General features: G+C 39.6%; 1 protein-coding gene across 3 annotated transcripts in view; it reads right to left on the bottom strand.

Annotated features, from left to right (window-relative positions):
- Positions 1-24167, bottom strand: part of NEGR1 (neuronal growth regulator 1) — a 626594-nt gene that overhangs the window by 122284 nt on the left and 480143 nt on the right. For all 3 annotated transcript variants that reach the window (XM_075131735.1, XM_075131734.1, XM_048862624.2), the window contains exons 5-6: positions 17905-18025; positions 7016-7167 (exon numbers count right to left, since the gene is read on the bottom strand). In XM_075131735.1, the coding sequence (XP_074987836.1) occupies positions 7016-7167; positions 17905-18025 (273 nt within the window). The remainder of the gene's footprint in view (positions 1-7015; positions 7168-17904; positions 18026-24167) is intronic.

Genomic DNA, 24167 nt, shown 5'->3' with positions numbered 1-24167 from the left:
ACAAATCACCTCAGACCTAAAGAGATGGATCTAAGGAGTTTCTTAAAGAAATGTTACAGAACTATTCTCACAAAGTGAGTGTCTGCTCTACAGGCTAAGCCCAGGGAGTAATGCTGCATGAAGATGAAGGTATGAACAGAAATCCAGAGTCTTGCTTATCTCTATCACAGAGACATTTCTGAGATATACTTGGAGGCTGCCTTAGAGCTGGTGGAACGAGCCCTTAAGATAATGGAATCTCTATTATATCATAACAAGAGTCTGATCTACTTTGATACCTTGAATAGAAATGGATTGACCTGTACTATACAAATAATCTGTCTGACCTGTGGAATAGCATAGTTCTATTCAGATAGCAACTCAAATCCCCTCTATCAATGTAACCTAACCTCCCTGGGTAGGCCTGAGGGAGAAAAAACAGACAAACTGACAGATTGATTTAACTGGAAATCAGAATAATTTTAGAATGTAGGGTGAGAATTAAGGATCAGTGTATCCACAGTAACAGCACATAATGTAGATCACCTGTTAGTACTGGTATCTCATTGAATCTCTGAGCCAATGTGGTCTATGCCAGGAATGAGGTTTCTCAGGAGAGAAGGCAGGGTCTTTGGCTAGAGCATGGAGGCTCCTTTGCCAGCGCTGTATAAAGGGCCAATCATTTGAGGGTGGTTTTATGGTATTTTAGAGCGTATAAATGTAATGCCTACAAACCCCAATCATCAATGGGTGGGATTGCACCCTAGGACCTCTAAAGCTAAATGCATGAGCCTCTACTGCATGAGCTAAAAGCCACACAGCTCTTAGTCAAGCCTTGAGCAAATTCATTAATCTCTAGGTGATCTAGGTGCCACTAGAGGGGGACAGAGCACCACACCCAGTAGGCATGGGTTACCCAAGGAGTTCTCTGTTCTGCCTCTAAACAGAATGGGATTTCCAAAGGACAGGTATTCTCTTGCAATCTAATCTCCCCTGCCAATCCAAAAGAGTGTAGCCACAAGGACTGGCACACAGTGATGGGTGTTGAGATGGACCAGGTTGCAGTGGCACTTGAATCATACGTCACAAGTCATGTTTTGTCCTTCAGCAATGTGAGCAGTAGCTTCTTTTTAGTTTTCCTCAGGAAACTGGCCCAGAAGAGGGGACAAACTGTTTCTGATGAGGGAATACTTCTTATTAGTGCATTTGGTAATTAGCTATCCTCATTTGCAGCATCGCTGATACATATGGATTCTACCCTTGAAGGTCTAATCTCTTCTATACTCTTTTTCTGGCTGTCAAACAAGTCAATCCAAACTGTCAAGACCTCTCTGAGGCAGCTGAATTGGCTCTCAAATCTCTTCTATAAGACTTGATACCTATAGGGCAGTTCTCCTGAATGCAGCTGACATGGAGGCTGGATTTAACTACAGACCCCTTCTAACTCAAAAATCCTCTTATTATCTAAGGGGGCCACTAGGCTAGGTTGCCTCATCTGAACAATGTAGAACAAACAAGAAAACTTTTCTTGGGGCAAATAAAATTTGAAGTCCAACATCTAAACCAGCCTCTCCAAGAGTTCTTGATAACTTTTAAGGTCATCCGTATGGTGGGACTACCAGTGGTGCAACAGAATTGTTTGCTGAAGAAGAGTATCAGTGCGCCCTTCATCCGCTCAATCCTCTGAGGGAAGTCAGCTGCTGGCATTAAGGCTGTGAGGTTTTCTTTTGATGAATGAGATCTCAGCTTTTTCTTCTTAAGTGCCACCAAAACATTAATGGGTGGGAGGAATACTGATATAGGCAGTAAAATTAATATCCTGCATTACAGGCTCACTGAACATTCTTCTGTTGGAAATACCCAAACATTTCCATACTCTTTCTCCCATTACTAATTAAAAACAGAAAAAATATACCTGACTATATTAACCATAAAATACATGACTCTCTTATTTGTAAAATCAACCAACCAACCATTTTATAATCTGTATATATTATGTCACACATACAGGTATCTCACCTGACATTTCCAGTCAGTGAACTGCAGAGCATAATACTGTATGAGATACATGTTTTAGCAGTAAATATTGTGACTACTTGTTTTATCTGGAACAGCAGAGTAAGTATTTGTGTAAAACCTGTGTTAGTGGCTAGAGTTAAAGTTAGACCCAAAGGGCAGTTTCACACATTCATTTTCAGGAAAATGCTTTCTGCTTTTATTTAAAACTGTTAATTTAGAGGAAGATTCTGCATATTTAATCAAGGTCTATTCCTTTCTCCACCAACTCCCTGCCTTGTTCCTCTGTAAATGGAACCTTTTATTCTGGGTACATATCATAACAATACTTGTTCCCTTGAGAAAATGGGTTTAATGAATCATAAAATCCGTGCTTCAATCAGAAAAACCTGCATTCTTCCTCTTTTTAAGTGCTGCAAACTGTGGAAAATCTGCTTAAATAGCGCAAAATATTTGATGAATAGGACCCATAGATGGCAGGATGGGACCTGCGCACACACTAAAATGGTGCCTTGGGAGGATCATCCAGTTCATATACTTGTACAAAGAAAACGCAGGAATACATCTGGAAAAGAACATATCGGGAATATACCAAGGATTTAGCCATGAATAATTAGCAAACCGCCATTCATTATTAATTTATGGGAACCACTGGGTCTCTGTTTCTTCCTGCAAAGTTCACTTTATTGCTGATCGATTTTTCATAGCTAGATCTTACACTTTCAGAACCCATCATGTTCTTCAATTAGTGATGTGGCAAAGCTCAAAATATCCACAGAAGCTGGAATGTCTGGAAGAGCCCCCAAAAATTCAGATTCACATCAGATCTGTTCTGATTTATTTCCCAGCTTCCCATAGAAATGATCCTGACCAGTTTCTTCTGCTCACAACAGTATCTGGGTTACCTTTCCCCCACTTTGAAAAACAACTGCCTCAGGCAAGTTTCCCCTCTACTCCTCCCACCCAGCTGGTATTACTATTCCATAGTTATGTCACTCCCTTAACCCAGGCAACCACTTGTGGCCTGGTCACTCTCCCCCCAAACCAGCTGCCTAGGCCACATGAAGAGATTATGTACCTTGTAATTCAGCTGTCCCCATACCCACTTCCTGCCTCTCTGCTGGCTTAAGCCTGAATGTACACATCACTGATACTCATCCTCCCCTTGCTAGTAATCCTATGTTAAGTATTCTTGTATTTCTTAATAGCCTTAATTTGAATCCTTTTAAAGAATACTCTGCTGTCGAGATACTACTACAAGAGAATACAGCAAAGGTCTGACCACCCCTCCCCTAAGAAAGGAGTACTGGTTCTTGATAACTGAGATGTCGTGTATCTACTATATATGAACCTGCAGATGAAGAAAATGCAGGATTTCTACTGCTATATTTAAAAAAGATCCTTTTAAAGATGCATACATAGAAGCATCCAATTAGCAATTGCTAAGAGACATTGGGCAATTTGCCAATACCTAATAGCAGAGGTGTGTAGTCTTTTGCACTCAATATTTGCTGCTTTTGTAATATAGAAGGGCTTTGTGACAGAATCCTGATAAAATCATTTGTCTTCGTACACTGATTGTGGTTCTGTAGAAGAACTCAGAAGTACACCCAACAGCGGCTCTGCAATTGCAGTAATTATTGGCAGCTTTTCTAATGACACTATTCTAACCACTCAATGGCTCATTTTGTAACATACACTCTTCATTTTTATTAATATACATTTAAATAAGACATCAAAGACTAATTTGTAAAATATTTTAGGCAATGTTGCCACCAGATTATGTTTATCCCTGCAACGAATACGTTTCATCATCAAATAACTCTTTATTGTTCACTGAAAAAAACCCTCCACAACAATGGTTTGTAGATTATGGTGTTACACATTGCTATATCTTTGACTTTCACCAAACTAAACCGTATCTTTTAGAGAGAAAATGCTCTCTGTCATATGAGCATAGAACCAAATACTTAATAGAATCACTACTCAAGGAGTTTTGCATGAGAATCTCTCTTCCTGTTTCCTGGGACTATGCAAATCATGTCACAGGAACAATCTCAAAAATCCTGAATTCCTTATTCTCGTGCAGTTCATTAACTCCTGACAAGGCATAACTTGATTTGCGCAATGCTAATATAAAACAATAAAATATTATAAAGTACCCCATCCTGTATTACTTGCACACTCAAAACTCTCAGTGACATTCACAGTGCTACTATGACTATCATATTCTACAACATTGAATGCAGGATCAGACCCCTGTTCCATTATTTTCTGTCATTATGTTCCACTTTAGATCTGCCATTATTTTTTATGACACAAAATTTCTATTAACAACAATACTAATACTTTGCATTTTATTATCCCTTTCAATCCTTACATCTCTGAGTGCTTCACAAAGATGCTCAGCCAGTATCTACTATCATCATAATAGAGCCAGGATAGTATTTTCCAGCTCTCAGCTCTATTCTGTTGCTGCTGGCACACAGACTTTGGCCAACCTCTGAGCTGCCTCCCAAACCAGCTGTTACTTCAAGTGAACTGGTTTTAAAGCATAGGAAGGGTGCATACCACCCTGCATCTCCAAGAACAGGCTCCCACACATGATGTGATACAGCTCTCTTTCCTCATCACGCCTCCACCCATCTGAATTGGCTTCTGCAGCACCTGAACTTGCTCCTGCACATAAACTGGGGAGTGAAGGAAACTATACGCTACTGTTTCATTCCCTGAACTGACTCTGGCTTCTCCCTGAACTAGAGTTTATCAAGGGGGCAGAATTTCTTTACAGATACAAATTTCATAAAAACTTTTAACACATTTTTATTTGCCTATTTTCACTTTTCTGACTTTCACCTGCCCAAATTCTGACCCCGCACAAATTTTGAATACATCCAAACAGTATGGAATGCACTATGGACCTGATCTTTGCCGGATTCTTCTTTTGTTTGTGCTGCTCCAGCAGTGCTAATCAGGTGGAAAGATGGTTTAACAGCTGGAGATTCCTTGATGTGGTGGACATCCCCATGTGGCACAGAGCTGTTGTTGTTGACTTTACAACACCCTCTTCCCACCAACCCAGGCTTAAGGAACATAGCCAGAGTGCGTCTGTGCACTAGTAATCCTTGGCCCGCAGGACAACCCTTTTGCTAGTAACAGCCAATGCAACTTAGAGTAACTCAAAGGCTAAATTTCACCAGAAAGTGAGCTGGGTGTGTAAAGGTGGCCTCTAGTGATCTTTGCTACTCACTTGTGCTGAGCAGAGATTAAACACGTTAGGATTCAGCCATATGTCTTTAATAGACACAGTGACAACAGCTATACAGTTAAATGAGCTTTCCCCCTAAATTCAGGTATGTTTGTTTCAATAAAAGTATGCCACATTTTATCCAATTTGTTTGGAAATTTAGGGAAAGCTCTACTACTTACATTTACTCTAAACTCTCATGTGGAATGTTGTTTTGGGAGGATGGGGTCTTGTATTGTATTGTGCTATGTCTTGTATTTTAGGTTAAAAACATTTGTAACCATTTTCTCATTTGGGTAATGACATCTCAAACATTAAATACATTTTCCCCGTTGAAGCAATATAAATAGGCTTCCTACTACTCTATGATGATTCAGACTCTTTTTGTCTGCTTTAAATAATACAAGTAAGATATCAGGGCTTAAATTCTCAAGGGATTATTTCCTGGAGCCCCTGTGCCGCCCGCACCCCCATTCAGGGCTCCAGGCTTCAGCTGTAGGCTGGGAGGTCTTGTGGCTTTAGACCTGGGAAGTTGCCTAGTCTTGGGGCTTTAGCCCTGGGGTCAGGGAGCTGGGGCTTCTACCCAGCAGGAGGCACTGGGGATCCCATGGGTTTGGAAATATTTACCAGAGCTCTGCTCTGGATGGCTCCAGCTGAATATAAGCCCTGGAAGAGATAGGAAATAACTGGACTATTAAGAAACTTCAAGGTTATAAGTTAGGAGTCTCAGAATTTAAGCATTTATTTCCACTGAACCACTGGACTCACGGTTTCTTTAAAAATAAAAAATGTACCAAATTTTGCAAATAGTTCACATTTCCTGAATTCCTTTTTCACCATTAAATCTGTTATATTAAAATACTGTAAATTAACACACATAATTCACCTGATAGACAATACATATCTCCATATATCACTATCACAGATGTCACGATTATCAGATCAACTACAGAAGTACTGCAACCATAGATAAATGCCTTAACTCTAAAAGTAGAAGATAATTGAAATAGGATATTTGAGACTCATTCTATGCAAAAGAAATTGGGTGTTAATCACCAAGCTACTCTGTTTTGTCCATCATAACCACTCTTGGCTTTTCAGAAAGATTCAATCTTAAATTCAGGCAGGTTTTCTGAGGGATTTATGAGAATTGGTCTGTAGATTGGGAAAAATGTGTCAGAATAAAATCTGTAGGGTAGAGTTATGAGAGAGTTAACCTCCATGAGCGTAATCCCTGGTTTGTGCATGTTCAGGTACTTCCTCGAAGAGACTGGAAGGTTTTCTTGTTTTGTTTACAGTAAAATCTTAGGCATGCATTATTCAGTCATGCTAATTTCATGCTTGCAATAAGACCTTGGATTTTTGTATCTCCAGTATGTAAAGTTTTGAATCTTTCTTGGACATCTCAAGGAGAGAGCATCAGAAAACAACAGATTCTAGTTACAACTCCATCAGAATAGTGAAAAAGAGACAGAAACCAAACTCAGTATCATGTGTAGTAGCAATCCCCCACCACCAAAGATGTGGTACTTTTGGATTCACTTAAAGCTTCTCTCCATCCCCCAAATAAGGATCTTTCTAAAGCTCAATGTATTATTTTCAGGAAGTGAGTAGTTAGATTTGTGTATTTGCAGTTATTAAGGAATGTATGTTATGGTATTCACACTCCCTGTGAAAAAAACCCCAAACAATCATGCTGAATTCTTATGCTTTTCCATCTACAACTGTAGAAAAACAATTATGAACATTTTGCCATACATTCATGTTACTTACGGTTGAGAGGCAGGCTGGCATTGGTCACCCCCAGCTTGTTGGCAGCGACACATGTGTAGTTGCCGAAATGCTCCTCTGTTACATTGGTTACAGTGAGAAGTGATCTTGTACTATAGTTTTTAATAGTAATTCCATGTTTACCATTGATCAGTCTAGAAGGCAAAAGGAAAATCTTCTGTAAACCACATGCCTCAATCAATCATGTTTGCATTTTCTTTATTTGCTTATGATGCCTGACTGCAACCACAGTAGCTAACAGTAGGGAATTATCCAGTGGTATAAAGCTAACACAATGGCAGAGGGGCTGGGGAGCACTGGCAAAGCAATAACTGGATAGTATTACGTTGGTACTATTTCCTGCCAATTTGTTCTATAGTCTAAGGACAATAATTCAATGTAATGTTCACTTTCATCTAACTATCACTACCCTATATCACTGAGCATATAGTATTACAATAGTAAGATAGAAAGCCCAGATTTTAAATCTTGGCACCTTAATAGGAAGGTGAAATCCTGTACTTGGATATTCAAATTGGCACATAACTGTGTAAAACATATAGCTGAGTGTCCAAGTAAAGTAGTGTTGTGATAAGTTTAAGTGCCAAGTCTGAAAATTGAGCCATTAGTGCTAACAAACAAAGTATAAAGCAAAGTCATCCAATTATCATAGTGTGGTCACACTGACATAGATTCATTTCATAGATTCATAGAATATCAGGGCTGGAAGGGACCTCAGGAGGTCATCTAGTCCAACCCCCTGCTCAAAGTAGGACCAATCCCCAATTTTTGCCCCAGATCCCTAAATGGCCCCCTCAAGGATTGAACTCACAACCCTGGGTTTAGCAGGCCAATGCTCAAACCACTGAGCTATCCCTCCCCCCCCATCTACACAGCCTATGGAAACGAGCTTCCCAGATCAGGTTGATGGCCTTGGCTTGCAGGGCTCACGTTACCACACTACAATAAGATGCATAGACGTGGCTCAAGTTGGAGATTTGGCTCTGAAGCCTAGGGAGAGGGGTCCTCCAGTCTGAGCAGCAACTCTGAAGTGCTGAGCACTGCTCTACTTTCCTTTGTCCTGCAGCACAAAGAAAACAGAAAGCAGTTTGCATCTTTCCAGGTGAGGATTCGCCTGGTTTGAGGAAGTTTCCAGCTCCTGAGATGAAGGGCAAAATGCCCCCTATAAGGAGCCGATATAAGACCCAGGATATCTGGCACAAAATAAGGCTCAAAATAAGGCGTACTTCTCCCGCATTTTTTTGTTTTGGCTTTGCTGGAGAGTCCCATGTTTCCATCTAGTCCCTGTCATGCAAAAATGGTAAAGAAGCGCAGAAAGGGTTACTTACTCCTAACGCCAACAAGGGACTTTATTAGGAAAAGGAAACAGTATTATTCCTAAAATTACTCTGCATCTCTCTTTGCTTTACAGGAAAGCTTTTGCACTGAACTTTTTCAAGATTCCCTCACTGGTTGTGTAGTTGTTTCTCTAAACAAAAACCAGGTGTCTAGAGGAGCAACTACTTGGATTTATGGTCATTCCACAACCATGGCTACCACATTGGAGAAAGGGATATTGACCAAGTTAGAAGGGGAACAGTGTGTCCAGGCAAATGAACATCAATTTTTGAGCCCTCTCACTGTGTAGATTCACCAAAGATAAGGGATACCTAATTCATCCTATGTAAAAAGCAGGCACTTTTTATAAGCATCTTATAAATATCTAAAAGAGATAGCAAATCTGATTTAATATCAAGGTTTTTTAAATGGCTCAGAAAAATCTGGGGAAGAGGGGCAGCCATGGGACTTTACTCAAGCTGAGAGGAAAATCTAAGTCTTTATAATTTGTCATGGTAGGGAAGAATGCATAAGCTGCATTGTACCAAGTCAGACACAAGAGAAATATAGTTAGATTACATGATGAAAATAACCAGCTATGCTTGATTACTCAGAGAATTGCTTATATTTCATATTAAGAGCAGAATTTTGCCTTATATAAACATGTTACTCTTTAATTTTGATATATGGAAGCAGAGAATCATAAATCCAGGAGAGGGATGCAATCTTTTAATATTCTGCCTCAAAATGCAAATGATCATTATTAATAATACATCTGCATATTGATTATTGAATATTTTACTGCATTTCATTAACGCTTCTAGTTTTCATTTAATCACTATACTTTCCTGCATATAAATTAGATATTCATTGCAGTATGTACTTTATATTCTCAGTGTAAGTCAACACACTAAGAGTTCTGTACTAATTTTATACGCGTTGGCTGAGTGTATTGGCAAAACCATACACTGAAAAAGAATATATCAAATTTCAGTGGCTACGTACTACCCAGTGAACACTTCAATTTCAGGAACAAACTAAGATAACTTACTGGAAGAAAAAACAGAGGATTGAAAATTTGTTTTTTTGGGTAAGAAGAATAGTAAGAAAATCCATGTTTTCCTCCAGACTTGTGAAAGGCAAAAAAGTGGTGGCCCTTCATTTTAAAAGTATATATTACTGTAAATGGCTATTTGCCTTCTGAAATAACTTTCTTTTCTTCCACCACCCACAGAAAAACTGTGAAGCTCCTGCTTTGCTGTTCTGGGCTCCTCAAAAACTTATCACTTAGCTGTTGAACAGCGTACCATGTACATAATACCAAACTTACATGCAGCATTGCATCATATATCTAGCACTGAAATTTTGAAAGACATACTAAATAGTACTTTGGTGCTGCAAAGACCATTTTCACTGCTCTAATGATCATCAGCAAAGAAGCTTATAGAAAGCTTTGTGGGAAGGGCCTTTCACTGGGTTTTACATTGCCCATTCCAGAGGTCAGACCTGCCAAATGTAAGTATTAAAGTCTTTTATGCTTTCATATAAACCCAATAGATGACAGTGATCATGGCAGCTACAGCAGAAGGATGTGAAGACAATACTGAACATCTCCCCCCCCCCCAAAAAAAAACAAAAAAAAGTCAAACAAGAGAAAGTCTTTGGTCCACAAAGTTTGGGTCAGAGGAGAGAAAGATCCTCCAACACACAGCTATGAGGCTCTACCCTTATGAGGTTCCAAGCAGTACAAGTTCTTTTCTATCACACAAAGCCCACCTGCATTACAAGTACTGACTTTGGTGATGCGAGCTGCTTTGGCCTCTCTCAAGCTCTCCAGATTTCTGGCCACACTGAATTTTGTGCTTCCCAGGCTTTGCCAGCAGCATATTTTGGTTAGAGCTTTTAGTTTACCTATTAAGACAGTCAAAACTTTCCCTTTATTCTGTTCTCCTTCCTCACAAAATCCCTCTTATTTTGTACTCCCTCATTCTTCATTCCATCTCTCAGTATCTCCTCCCTTCCTCATCCTTCCCTCTTATCTGCTTCCACCATGTTCTCTCCCTCATGCCACTAGCCCTTGTAGATGCTGGTCTTTGCCTGCCTCCAACTTCATGCTTCCTAGCTTCACTCTCCATGCTCACAGCCTTTGCAATGCCGCGGCTCTTTCTCTTTGTCCTCCTGGGTTTCTACCACCCCAGCTTTCACTCATCCTCCTTATGCTTCCTCCCACATCAACTCTTCATCCCTCCTCCTACCTCTGCTTCCTCCTACTCCTCCTCATCTCTATTGCTCCATCATCCTTTCTAATGTCTTGCCTCCCATTGTTCTCATCTCCCTCTCTGTGTTTCCTCCAGTTTGGTCCACTGGGTCCCATTTCTGTGTATTCAGCCTCTGCCACCTTCAGCTTCCCTATGGCACCTAGTTTCTATTAGGCTCTTTTCCCAGCTGTTTCTCCAGCTTCTGTGCCCCAGAACTCCCCCGTCCCTGTCATTTCCCCACCCCCCTGAATTTCTGTGACCTCCAACCCATCCCCCAGGCTATTCCCACCTCCAAATTCCTCTCCGTCTATCACAGCTCCCTCAGCTATCACAGCTGCCCTCAATTCCCGTGTCCTCTAAGGGTGGTTTCCCCCTATCTGTACCTCTTAACTCTGTTTACCCTTCGATGCTCCTCTGTGCTTCCAAGTTCCTCTTTCACCTTTCATCCCACTGTACCAGTCCCTTGGATGTGAGGCGGGAACTAGCTGCTCTTGTTATTGGGGAATGGAGGCAGAGTGTGCCCCTTTAGGCCCTGGGAGCCATTTAGGGTGGGTCATGGAATTTCACCAATAATTTCTGTATCAAGCCCATAACTTCTGTATGAGAGAGTGAATTTATTTTAGGATGATACCCAACTGACTATAAGCCCAGCTCTCCTGTTCCTGGGAAAGGGATGGAGACCTGGGATTCCTACCAGAGTGCTGCCTCTAGGCTCTGTTGGGGTCTACATCATTTGTATCCAGCAAGTAAAGGACCCTGAGGAATATGAAGTTTCATTCCCCTTAAGCTGCAGGAATGGAACATGAGCTTTCTATCTCTATCGCCACAGTCCTCCCACTCAAGAGTCTCCTCCTACTCTACCCTCATCCTCCTTTTCATGTCATTCTCTTCAACGAATAACTCCAATGCTTGTATCTGCCGGTGGTTCATAACTTTCTCAAGCAGCAGCACATGCAACTGACAAGGACAGTTTCACTACTTTTCTCCAGATTTCTGAACAGCAACACTAAAATTGATCCCTCGGCCACTGTTTGAGAAAGCTTTGAGCAGCAATAAAGGCACAGAAGCTGTCTGTCTGCAGACCAGGAAAACAGCACTGTACTGGTTAACATGGTGCAAATTTAGAAGGCTTTCTTTGCAACTATAAGGCTAGAAACATTTATTTTTAAATAAATAATAATAATACTACCTAGCTTTTATATAACACTTTTCATTTTTAAAGGGCTTTACAAGGAAAGGTCATTATCATTATATCCACTTTAAAGATGGGGAAATTTATGCATAGAAAGGTCAAAGTGACTTGCACAAGGTCACCCAGCAGGCCAGAGGTAGAGCCAGGAACAGAACCCATGTCTCCTGGGTCCAGTCCAGGACTCTACTATATCACAGGGCCTCCCATGGAAATAGAAAAGGAATACTTGTGGCACCTTAGAGACTAACAAATTTATCTGAGCATAAGCTTTCGTGAGCTACGCTCACTTCATCGGATGCATTCAGTGGAATACATCCGATGAAGTGAGCTGTAGCTCACGAAAGCTTATGCTCAAATAAATTGGTTAGCCTCTAAGGTGCCACAAGTACTCCTTTTCTTTTTGCGAATACAGACTAACACAGCTGCTACTCTGAAACCTCCCATGGAAATGAAAGTTTATATTCTGCTGCCTTTGTTTTTAGGATCCTCACTCCTCAGTGTTGTGTGGTGTTTGCAAGACCTGTTCATTGTCATTTTTGCTTACAACAATGTATCTTAGTCAATAAAATAACTCTAGCCATTTTTACCAAGTCACTTTTCAGAGACCAACTGCACTTTAAGAGAATGCAGTATCTTTTCTATATTGCACTTGAGGCCTTCCAGTACAATAAGATCTCACTTTTATTCCAGATATTATACCTAGAAACAGACTACAGAAGATCATGCATCAGTATTAGCCCCAAGGAGTATTTATCTTTAGTCTCAAATTTGAATCAATTAATGTTACTATAAACTATTAGACCATTATAATGATTTTAGTCTTTATTAGGTTATTTGAAATGTATGTTTTGTTTTCTTTATCAATTTTAATGGAATTAATATTTTTAGATTAAAGACCTTTGGGCTGCCTCCCTCATAAAGTTTAACCCTGTACTATAGGCAAAGTGAAAAATATGTCAATGTGGATCGGTAGGATAAAATAAAATCCCACTCCACCTCTCCTGCCAAAAAATCTTTGTCCTGTTCCAGAGCCCAGCTCAAACCAATCCTTATTTTGAGATCTTGAAATATAGTGATAAATCCTCCACAAATCCCTTGAATCTCTATTTTTATGCAATTTTGTCATCTGGGTTTTTAGACAGGGTTTAAAGTACAAATACAGGAAATCTCATGAAAAACTCGTTATCAAATAGAGCTGTGTGAATAGCTGATTTTTCAGTTAGGTGGCCAAAATAAAAAATCAGAAAAATATTTTGATATGGGTCAACCTGAAATGAAAAAAAATTGAATTTTTTTGTAAATTGAAAAAGTAAAATAAATATTGTTTCTGGTGAAATGAAACATTTTGTTCAACCTAAAACACTAAATTTCATTATCAATTTTTTTAACTTACAAAAATTAAATAAAGTTGAAGTAAAATTTGTAAAATTGAAGTAAAAATTCAAAATTGTTCTGAATCTAAATCTAAACATTTCATTTAGAAGATGTTGAGACAAAACATTTTCAACTTTTTTTGTTTTTTCCCCCAACTGAAACAATTAGCAAATTCGCAACAAATTTGCAAAATATTTCAGCTGTCCACAATCTGCATTTTTCTTAAAAAAAAAAAAAAGTTTTGTCTGAAAAATTTCATCCAGCTGTATTCTCCAGGCGGTTCCAGCCCAATTAAATTAATTCATGAGTTGAATGTTACTGCAGAATGTGTTGTCCTGTATATTAAATGGAATCTCATATTTTATGGTATACACATTCATCAGTGCTCTGAGATCTGCAGTGGCTGACTACTGGCTTCCAGGTGGAGTTTAAGGTATTGGTATTGACAGATGAAGCTCTAAATGGTCTAAGACCTGACTAACTGACTTTTCTCCTTGTCCCACATGCTACAGCTGAGATTAATTTGGTGCTTGAACTGGAGATCATAGAATATCAGGGTTGGAAGGGACCTCAGGAGGTCATCTAGTCCCACCCCCTGCTCAAAGCAGGGCCAATCTCCAGCTAAATCATCCCAGCCAGGGATTTGTCAAGCCTGACCTTAAAAACCACAAAGAAAGGAGATTCCACCACCTCCCCAAGTAACGCATTCCAGTGCTTCACCACCCTCCTACTGAAGAGGAGATCCCTTAGCCTACAGAAGATGGAACTTCCCATGAAATGTTTTGTGTGAAAGTCTTTTTATACTGGGATTTGCTCCTCACCTTGATCCAAACTAGCTTGAATTTGTTGACCTTCAGAGCATGAAGCATCTTTCTGAAAAGACGCGTGTAAAGGGTGGATGGGTTGGGGTTTGAGAGGAACTTATTGATAGGGACTTATTGATAATTTGTTTTGCAACTTTTTAATTTTTCCCGACTAGTTGTTTTATGCAGCAGGGGTTTGTGACTGTTCCCCTCCGCCCTTATTTTATGGACTGTATTTTGAATGGATGCCAGGGTGCCTAGTGCCTTGAAAGGCAACTTTTTATTGTGTTTAGATCCAAGTAAATGAAACAGTTTGCAAATTTAACAGCCAGTTACTTCAGATACAGATATTCTTGGGTCTTTTTCAAACTCACTCAACACTCAATTTTGTTTTTAAATTCACTCAGCACTAAATTTAGGGTCCAATCCAGTTCTGATCATAGGGAATGGAAGTGTTTCCATTAACTTCAGAAGGAAGTGAATTGGCCCCTAACATTTCCGGCAAGTGACTTCAGCCACGCCTATAAATAATCTGCTCACCGCTCTGCATAATCTTTTCCTGAACTGCCTTTGAAAATTGACATTTCTCAGTTGTCCGTTACGAGTAGAGAATTGGCTTTACCAGCATAGTACTGTATAGATTTTTCATCTTCCAGAGATGACACTTGCAGGGGTATTATTGGGAAACACAGCAATGTATGAGAAAAAAAAGTGACTTTCTTGAAAATGGGAAGGTTCTGCAATGTTCAGAAATACTAGAGTCTTTGCAAATGTTCAGTATCTTCAGGGTGTCTATAAACAACATTTTAATAAAAATACTATTTACCATTAGACTTAACATAAGCATGTACTAAAAATACTTAAGCAATAAGAGACAATAGAGTAGTGCATTTCTGGGTGATTAAAATAAGCCTTAGGTGATATAATAACTGAAGCAAGAGGCAGATGGCAATGACTTTATTGTCCTGAAATGCATTGCCTGTTGTGTCTTACTGCTCTCATGAAACTTGAGTTCATACATAAAAATAAGGGAATCAGTCAGATCCATGAATTTAATGGATATCACTGACATCAAATCAGGAGTCTCCAGTTGAGTCCAGACTCTATGAAGTATGCAAACAGTATTGCAACATTGCTTGTAAAAAAAACAAAATACCTTCTTGTACTTAACGGTAGTTTTTTGGTATAATAAACGGGGAGAGACAAAGTGTGGACCTTTGGGAGCAGGATTTATGGGGTTCCCTCAAAAGAAGATAATCTTCTGCTACTGTTAGTGCTAAAAGAAAAGGAGTTATTGTGGCACCTTAGAGACTAACCAATTTATTTGAGCATGAGCTTTCGTGAGCTACAGCTCACTTCATCAGATGTATACCGTGGAAACTGCAGCAGACTATATATACACACAGAGAATATGAAACAATACCTCCTCCCACCCCACTGTCCTGCTGGTAATAGCTTATCTAAAGTGATCAACAGGTGGGCCATTTCCAGCACAAATCCAGGTTTTCTCACCCTCCACCCCCCCACACAAATGCCATGTATATTGGTCAAACTGGACAGTCTCTACGTAAAAGAATAAATGGACACAAATCAGATGTCAAGAATTATAACATTCATAAACCAGTCGGAGAACACTTCAATCTCTCTGGTCACGCAATCACAGACATGAAGGTCGCTATCTTAAAACAAAAAAACTTCAAATCCAGACTCCAGCGAGAAACTGCTGAATTGGAATTCATTTGCAAATTGGATACTATTAATTTAGGCTTAAATAGAGACTGGGAGTGGCTAAGTCATTATGCAAGGTAGCCTGTTTCCTCTTGTTTTTTCCTACCCCCCCCCCCAGATGTTCTGGTTTAACTTGGATTTAAACTTGGAGAGTGGTCAGTTTAGATGAGCTATTACCAGCAGGAGAGTGAGTTTGTGTGTGTATGGGGGTGGGGGGGATGTGAGAAAACCTGGATCTATGCAGGAAATAGCCCGACTTGATTATGTAAAGAGTTGTCACTTTGGATGGGCTAGCACCAGCAGGAGAGTGAATTTGTGTGGGGGGGTGGAGGGTGAGAAAACCTGGATTTGTGCTGGAAATGGCCCACCTGATGATCACTTTAGATAAGCTATTACCAGCAGGACAGTGGGGTGGGAGGAGGTATTGTTTCATATTCTCTGTGTGTATATAAAGTCTGCTGCAGTTTCCACGGTATGCATCCGATGAAGTGAGCTGTAGCTCACGAAAGCTCATGCTCAAATAAATTGGTTAGTCTCTAAGGTGCCACAAGTCCTCCTGTTCTTTTTGCGAACACAGACTAACACGGCTGTTCCTCTGAAACCTGTTAGTGCTAAGTCTCAGTTGCACCACATTGAAAAAACACTTTGCAACTCATCTGAACATAGTATTCATGACCATTCAGTGAAGTTGTGGAGCAAAGGGAGCAGGTAATACTCCTACAGGGGAACAAATCTAAAGAAGAGCAGCTGGCCAGTCAGAAATGTTCTGACTAATTGTTTTTGATGAAGAATGCCCATTAATATTCTGTGTTAAATCCTAGCATTAATGGAAAGCTAATGTTGAGAAAGCAAGCACTTAACAGTCCGGAAAGTCCAAAAGCTAAGGTAAACATTCACTTTGTCCCCTTGGGCATATGCCTTAAACAGACACTGACCACTTAAATTTGCCCCAATATTTAAATTTTGTAAAAATAAACTTTTATATAAACTTAAGAGCTGTAAAACAGTTTTCACATTAAAAATATCTCAATGAAAGCAGTTGTTTTTAAATAAATAAAGATGTCCTGGAGGAGAGGGATACTCAAACTAGGTAGCATTAAGAATCTAAAAATGAAACTGACTAAAAACAAATATGAAAAACACTTTGATTTTCAGCATGCAAGATGAGAGAAAGTAAACCCTGGACCAGATTCTCAGCTAGCATAGAGCATCCTAGCTCCACCGACTTCAGCGGAGTGATGGCAATTCACACAAGTTGAGGATCTGTTCCTCAGACCACAAATGGCAGAACTTGTTCCCCCCTGCCCAGTCTTTTGGTTGAACAGCCTTTTTTTCAAAACGGAAGTTGTCTGTAACTACTGTTATGATAGTAAAAATTTCCCATTTTTTGTGATTTTTTTTCTATCCATCTTAGGCACTTATATAGCCTCCATTACCATAGTATCTGACAATAGTGCATAATCTTTTCCTTCTCATTGCTGGATGGAATTTTGGGCTTTTTCTCATCTCATCCTAATGCTGGGAGAGGGCTCTTCCAATGTTTCACTTGGTTTCTGCGAGAGAGAGGAGGCTTTCATCCCTCATTCTCCAGAGAGGCTGTGATGATGTCTCGTCCCAGTAGTGCCTTCCTTCTCACCTTCTGAGTCGGGGGGAGGGATTCTCAGGGCTCCCATGCTGCTGGGATTGTTTCTTTCAGTCACTTTGATTTGTACACACAACTTGGCTCCTGCTCTATGTCTGATACCCAAGCATTGGGTTTAGTAGGGAGCACTCCAATGTTCAATGCAGTGTCATTAAGATATACCAGGTATTCCTCAGATGTGCTGAAACATCTGATCTGTTCGCATGTGAGTACAAGTACACTGGAAAACTGAAAAGACTTTGGAGACTGGATTGGGAATCAAATATTAGGCCCATAATCTAAAATCAGGCCCATGATAACCAAATCTATCCACAAGATACACTGACTGCATCTTTTAAATGCTTCTTTACACATCAATGGACCCAATCTTAGAAGTTAAGCCCTGTCAGTATTCTGTTTCTTCATTATAATTTTTCTACTGTAAATCAACTGAACATTAGTACTACACCAAACTCCACTGATGCCTCTCTTTATAACACAAGGCTTATAATGTGCAGAACAGCATTAGACTGGTATCAGTGTATAACATATACAATAAATACATGCAGGCTACTTACTTTCTCTCTCCTTTGTACCACTCAAAGACTGGAGCAGGAACTCCTGCACTTTCACATCTTATCAGTCCATTACTTCCTAGCATCCCACCACTGGATTTAAGTTCCTGAATTGTGGGGGCGACTGGAAAAAAAATTGAAGCGCAAATTTTAAAAGAAAAATCACTAAAGATTTTTTTTCATTTCTTCTACAGGATGCTTGAAGTCACTTTCATGTCTGATGGATCAACACTTTCCCATTTGATTTTTGTGACAGGACTACTCACAGTTAACCACATTTCTCAAATTGGATACGAAAGAAGTTATCCCTGAAAGTAGAATATAATATACAGCTTTTATTTAGCTGTGTGTCTCAGGCAACAAACATATAATCCTGTGTTAGTAACAAACAAGTGCCCACTGCATGTTGCACTAGGAATTATTCAAAAATATTTCAATTTCTTACCAAAGATAGTATGTACCTATAAATATACCTAATCCTTAAGGGACTTCTACAAACCCCATCGAAAACTAGAAGGACTCTGGCAGGCCCTAAATGCATAAGACGACACAATGCCCACAGACTCTGCTAAGATTTTCACCTGTCTAAGGAATTCAGGATTAAACCAAAAGAGTGTAAAATGTGGACTGTACATATTAAAGGTAGAACTCACTTTCACAACTATATAATAAGTCTGATTTTTCCCATAATTCACTATACACATAAATGTTGCATCCTAATCTAATCTAATCTAGATAAGTGATTGCCAATTTCTCAATTTTTCAGGAAAATCCAACCTTAAACACCACAAAATTGCACAGGAAATAGTTTAACAAAGGGAAAACATGAACAGATAAGCAATTGCCGCCTTCTTAGACTTTTTTTATATTTTCATAGCATTTTATGATGCATATAAATTATATTTAAAAACAGAAAAAAAACCCCATACAACTTGTAAATAAAACTCCATTCATGTTTTTCAAGCAATTTTCCAGATGTTGCTTTAAACTAGTTATATATATAGGTGAAATGACTCCTCCCTCCATTCTTTTTCATAACAACACTCATCTTTAAGCTTGACATTTTAAGAGGCCATAATCTTTTATGAAAGCCGAGTACTGCAAAAAAAGGAACATCTATATTAAACAGAAGGTTCATGAGGAAGTTCTTTACATAGGCTGGTCAGTTTCATAATGCTATTTTATGTGCCAATAGGGACATGACTAAGTACAAACAAAAATATGTGAATCTCCTTAAAAGTACATGAAGTAGAATTATGATGTACCAAAATAAAATGTCTGGAAACAAGCATTCGTATGCAGTATCCACTTCTGTAGACCCTTAAAATAGCCTATACAGTGACTAATGCAGAAATTAGCCCTAAGTATATTCACAAATATTTAGAAGGACACTTTACCTGGCAAGAATTATTGCCAGTGAAGGGCATGATCCAGCTATTACTGAAGTCACTGGGAGTCTGTCTCTCCATTGACTTCAATGACAATTGGACTGAGTCCCTGTCACAGGGTTTGGGGGGGGGTGCAATCGAGACCTGCAAGGGGTTGTGTCACTGCCCTGTAACCCAATGCTTTGCTGCTGTAGCTTCCAGCCTGGGATGCTCCGAGCTAGTGTAGCATGCAGGTCACACCTTGAGTGTTTTTGTTCTAGACAGCTCTGATTCAGCAGCTCTGACCCCAGCAGCCTGTCTACAGCCCTACTCGGACTTCCACCAGCCTCGGTTACAACCAGCAAGGTGACTCCAACACACTCCCAGCCCTACATTTCTCCCAAACCATGTGCTCTGCAATGTCCAGCCCTCTCCTGGAGAGGTCAGAGAAATAATATGGTTCATTGTGCCTTTAAAGAGACAAAAGCGCAATACAGTGTATTAACTTAACTGAGGTAAATACACCCTTCCTTTGAAACAGAGCACTGAGTTGGTTTATAGTAAAAATAAAACAAATGTATTAAAAATAGCGCATAGCTTAAGTGATACCAAGTAAGAGGAGTAACATTAGAAAGGATTACAAGCAAACAAAAGTGAAAACATGCATCTAAAAGTCTAACAATAATCTGGCAAGGTACAGGCTTTGGTCAAGATCATTTCTCTCACCAGTCTATCTTCTTTCCAGCCATGGCTGACTTTCCCTCAGTCAGGAACTTCTATGGAAGTACAAGGTGCTGGCTTCCCTTGTCTTCCTAGGTGAAATATCTTTTCCTAAGCAGGTTTCTCACCTATACAGAGATTTCAACTGCTGTCCCCCAGCCTTGGGTGAAGGACCCAGCTTTCTCAGCTTTCAAGAGCTCTGTTCCCTTGTGTCGCTCTAGTGATGGATGCTAAAACGGCTTTCTGGCTCTGCTTATATGTTCCAAAGTTCAGTGAGCTTATTTCAAGTGGCAGGGTGACCTCATGCTGTTTTTTCCCCTTCCTGGGGGCTTCTCATCCCTCTATATGTAAATGGAGATTCCATTGTTTTGATTTTACTTAATTTACATAGGAGACAGGTAAACACCTGTGACATTCCCTCCTCCCTGGGAAACACTTGTTTTCCCTCAGTTTGGACACATACTGGAAAGCTTAATATCAATGCAATCCATAATTCCTCATATAGTGTTAATACATACATTTTACAAAGATATTAATCACCAGTGTATCATAGGCTATCATACAACATCTCACTCGATAAAACTTTGATAATACAGTTATACGGTATATAATTGGTTGAGTCAATTGCATATCACTTGAGGTTCAGACCCCCTCCCCATAAAGTTTCTCTTTGCTGCTGGAAACAGTCTCCTCGGCCTCTTGTTAGCTTGATAGCTTTGTTTACCTAAAATGTAAATGGGCCTTCACTGTCTCTGCCTGAAGACCGGGCTAACCAGAGAAGCAAAAGCACATTCCTTTGTCTAGGGCAAACCAATTTACTCACTCCCTCGACATATCTGGTTTAAATATATTTACATATATCACATAAGAATATTAATGATCAGTGAGTTATTAGATTTCAAACCATATATTACATGTCACCTTTTATATAAATATCATGACACAGTGTGTGAAGTATAGTGAGCATGTCAGGCCTGAGAGGAGCTACTGACATAAAGCAGTGAACCAGAAATGAGCCTCTGTGTCACAATCCCATATATTGTCCCAGATCTTTGGACCTTAAAGGCAGTTAGACACTGTAGTTTGACAGCATGGTGTGTTTAAAGTACAGGACTGGGAAGACTGGGTTCTGTTAATGACTCTGTCACTGACTTCCTGTGTGACTTTGAACACAATCTCGCTGGGCTTCCATTTATTAAAATATTAACTATTAATTAGTATTCCAGAGATGTGAGAGAGCTCATCCAATTTTATATTAATTTGGAGTCTGGGAAGAGAAAACCTGGATGCTAGAAATATAAGGATGTAGCCCTGCGTCTAATAAAAACACACAGGAGAGTAAAATTTTAGATGGGATTGAACAGAATGTATGATTTTCCATACCAATACATAGCACACTGTGAACTGGCTTCAGAAGGCCACCAAAAGATCTTTTCTCTCCTTTAATTTCAGCAGCCATAACCACTCTCTCCAATTGTCTCTTCCCCATAACAGAGCGTGAATGAATCAGTCCATTCTCTTTAATTGGTAGTGACAAGATTTTCAACTGTGCAATAAAAAGGCGTTCTCAATTTACATGCACTATTACCATGATTTAAAATCAGGACCACATTTTTACAGAAAAGCATACTAATATGTGTAGTGAAAACTAGTAACCCTCATGGGACTAGAATCTGTACTGTCTCTGCTGAGAGATGCAGCACAGAAGGTGCACTCTGAGACTGGCGGCAAATGCCACCTTTGTGCTGCCCCAATTTTGGGCTACCAGGGAAACTGAAATAGCTCCTGGCATAAGTTAAAGCAGCTTTCAGGATGACTCTATTTTTTGGAAGCTGTATCTGGGTTTCTTGGGTTGTCCTGCAGCTTAGCATTGCCGTAGCATGAAACATTATCAGCATAACCTCTCCTATCTCTAATTCACCCACTCCCACCCCCACGCCAAGGCATGTAAGGTGAGGCAGCATAGTGCTTACATAAGCCTGAAACTGCTACTGTGCAGAGGGATTTCCCCTGGGCCTGTTGCATCCCCTGTAAGGACCATATATGCCATCACAGCAGTGTAAAAGGACTGGAGTTGGGGTCAGAATCCAGACCAAGTTCCAGATTGATGACAATAAACAAACTCCCAACTTCTTTTCTGTTGTACTCAACCAAATGAAAACAGTTTAAATACGATATCTGTTTGTTACCCCTAGACCCCTTACCTAACTTCCCTCAGTTACACAAAAAGCAGACATCTACTTCCTCAGCTGAACACCACCAACTGCTTCTGCATATTTCTCCTTTTAAATCAGTTTGTATTTAAGTCAACTGTGGATGCCTTTCTTATAATTCTGATTCTCTGAAGATACCACCTTACAGGATTCTCACACCTCTCAATGGCACATTCAGAGACCAACATTCATAAGTGGCCCGGGTGGCTTGTGATCGCAGGGGGTTTGGTCATACTCTATGCTGCTACCGCTTCGGTCAAGAGTAAAAACAAAAAACCTTTAGCAACTGGGGTGTTCCACCAGGCTCATGCTGAGAAGTTAAAACCAGGAGTTAAAATCCTGCTAGTATTTTTAGAGAAATATTTCCTATTTTTTTTCGTTTAACTCACTTTCCTTCTCAAGCACTTTTCCTGCTGCCTATTAACTTTTCTCAGAGATGATCCCTCTTTTTCTCTCTGTTAGGAAAGTCCAGCTGCCCTCAGTAACACTTTGCTGTGTTCCCTCCCTTACTAACTGCTGAAATTTTATATAGCCACAGGTTAGGAAACTGACAATAAATAAATACATCCCAATGGTCACTCCCAAATGGCAGGTAACCTATTGCAATATGTGCAATTATTATAAATTGTGTTAACCATCTAGTTACAATTACCCTTTTTAGTGAAGACTGAAGCAAAATCATAGAATCATAGAATATCAGGGTTGGAAGGGACCTCAGGAGGTCATCTAGTCCAACCCCCTGCTCAAAGCAGGACCAATCCCCAGCTAAATCATCCCAGCCAGGACTTTGTCAAGCCTGACCTTAAAAACCTTAAAAAAAAAAAGGAGATTCCACCACCTCCCTAGGTATAAGCATTATACATTTCAGCTTTCTTGATGTTGTCCATTAGCTCTCCTTCTTTGTTACCTCGAGGGCCTACACTTTCCTTTGTCTTTCTCTTTGTCTTTATAGAACCTCTTCTTATTGCCTTTTACGTTGCTTGCTAGGTGAAACTCAGTTTGTGCCTTAGCCTTTCTGATTTTGTCCTTACATGTCTGTACTATTCTTTTATACTCATCCTTAGCAATTTGTCCATGATTTTTTTTTTTTTTTTGATTTTCAGGTCATTAAAGAGCTCCTGATGCAGCCATATTGATCTCTTGCTATTCTTCCGATCTTTCGTTTGCATCAGGATAGTTTGCTGTTGTGCCTTTAATATTGCCTCTGAGAAACTGCCAGCTCTCCTGAACACATTTTCGCCTTAGATTGTCTTCCAATGGGACCTTAGCTATTAGTTCTCTGAGTTTATTAAAGTCTGAGCTTTTAGAAGTCGATAGTCCTAGACATTGCTCATTGTCCTGAAACATTCTGTTGCTCTGACTCCTTCTGTGACAAGAAAAAACACTAACTGAATAGCTAATACTTTCCTTACAGTAAATGAAAATAAAAATAATAGTGATATTCCACAAGAATTTTTAATCGCTCATGTGTTATAATAATGAAATTAGTTTATTCCCTGCTAAAATATATATATTGTAAAAGAATATGATTAACATTTAGATGAAGTAACAATATGAAGAAAAAGGGGATTCTATATCACTGGTATATGCATCAGTTCTAGCATGTAGCTTTTGTGACTCAAATTACAGACATACCCTCCCTCCCTTAGGTCATGATTCAGGTACATCCTTACTCAGCAAAGTATGTGAATACATGTTCAGCTTTTACTCTGTACATAAGTGAATGGGATTTCAAAGAAACTTACATATATGATTAATTTCCAGAAAAAAAACAAACAAAAACCTAGGGCCTTATTGATGAACTTTTAAGTTTATCACTAAAGCAGAGTGGATAAGAGCAGTAAAACTGTTCAGCCCTGATTGACCCTTGAGAAATCCCAACACATAGCTGCCTGACTAGAAGGCGGTAGCTGGAGACAGTCAGAACTTGCTGGTACAACCAGCATCAAGCATTCAAATAGTAAAA

Source organism: Caretta caretta, chromosome 8 (assembly GCF_965140235.1).
Source record: "Caretta caretta isolate rCarCar2 chromosome 8, rCarCar1.hap1, whole genome shotgun sequence".
Lineage (NCBI taxonomy): Eukaryota > Metazoa > Chordata > Testudines > Cheloniidae > Caretta > Caretta caretta.
The sequence above is the reverse complement of the archived record's forward strand: the minus strand, read 5'-3'. Positions and strand labels throughout refer to the sequence as shown.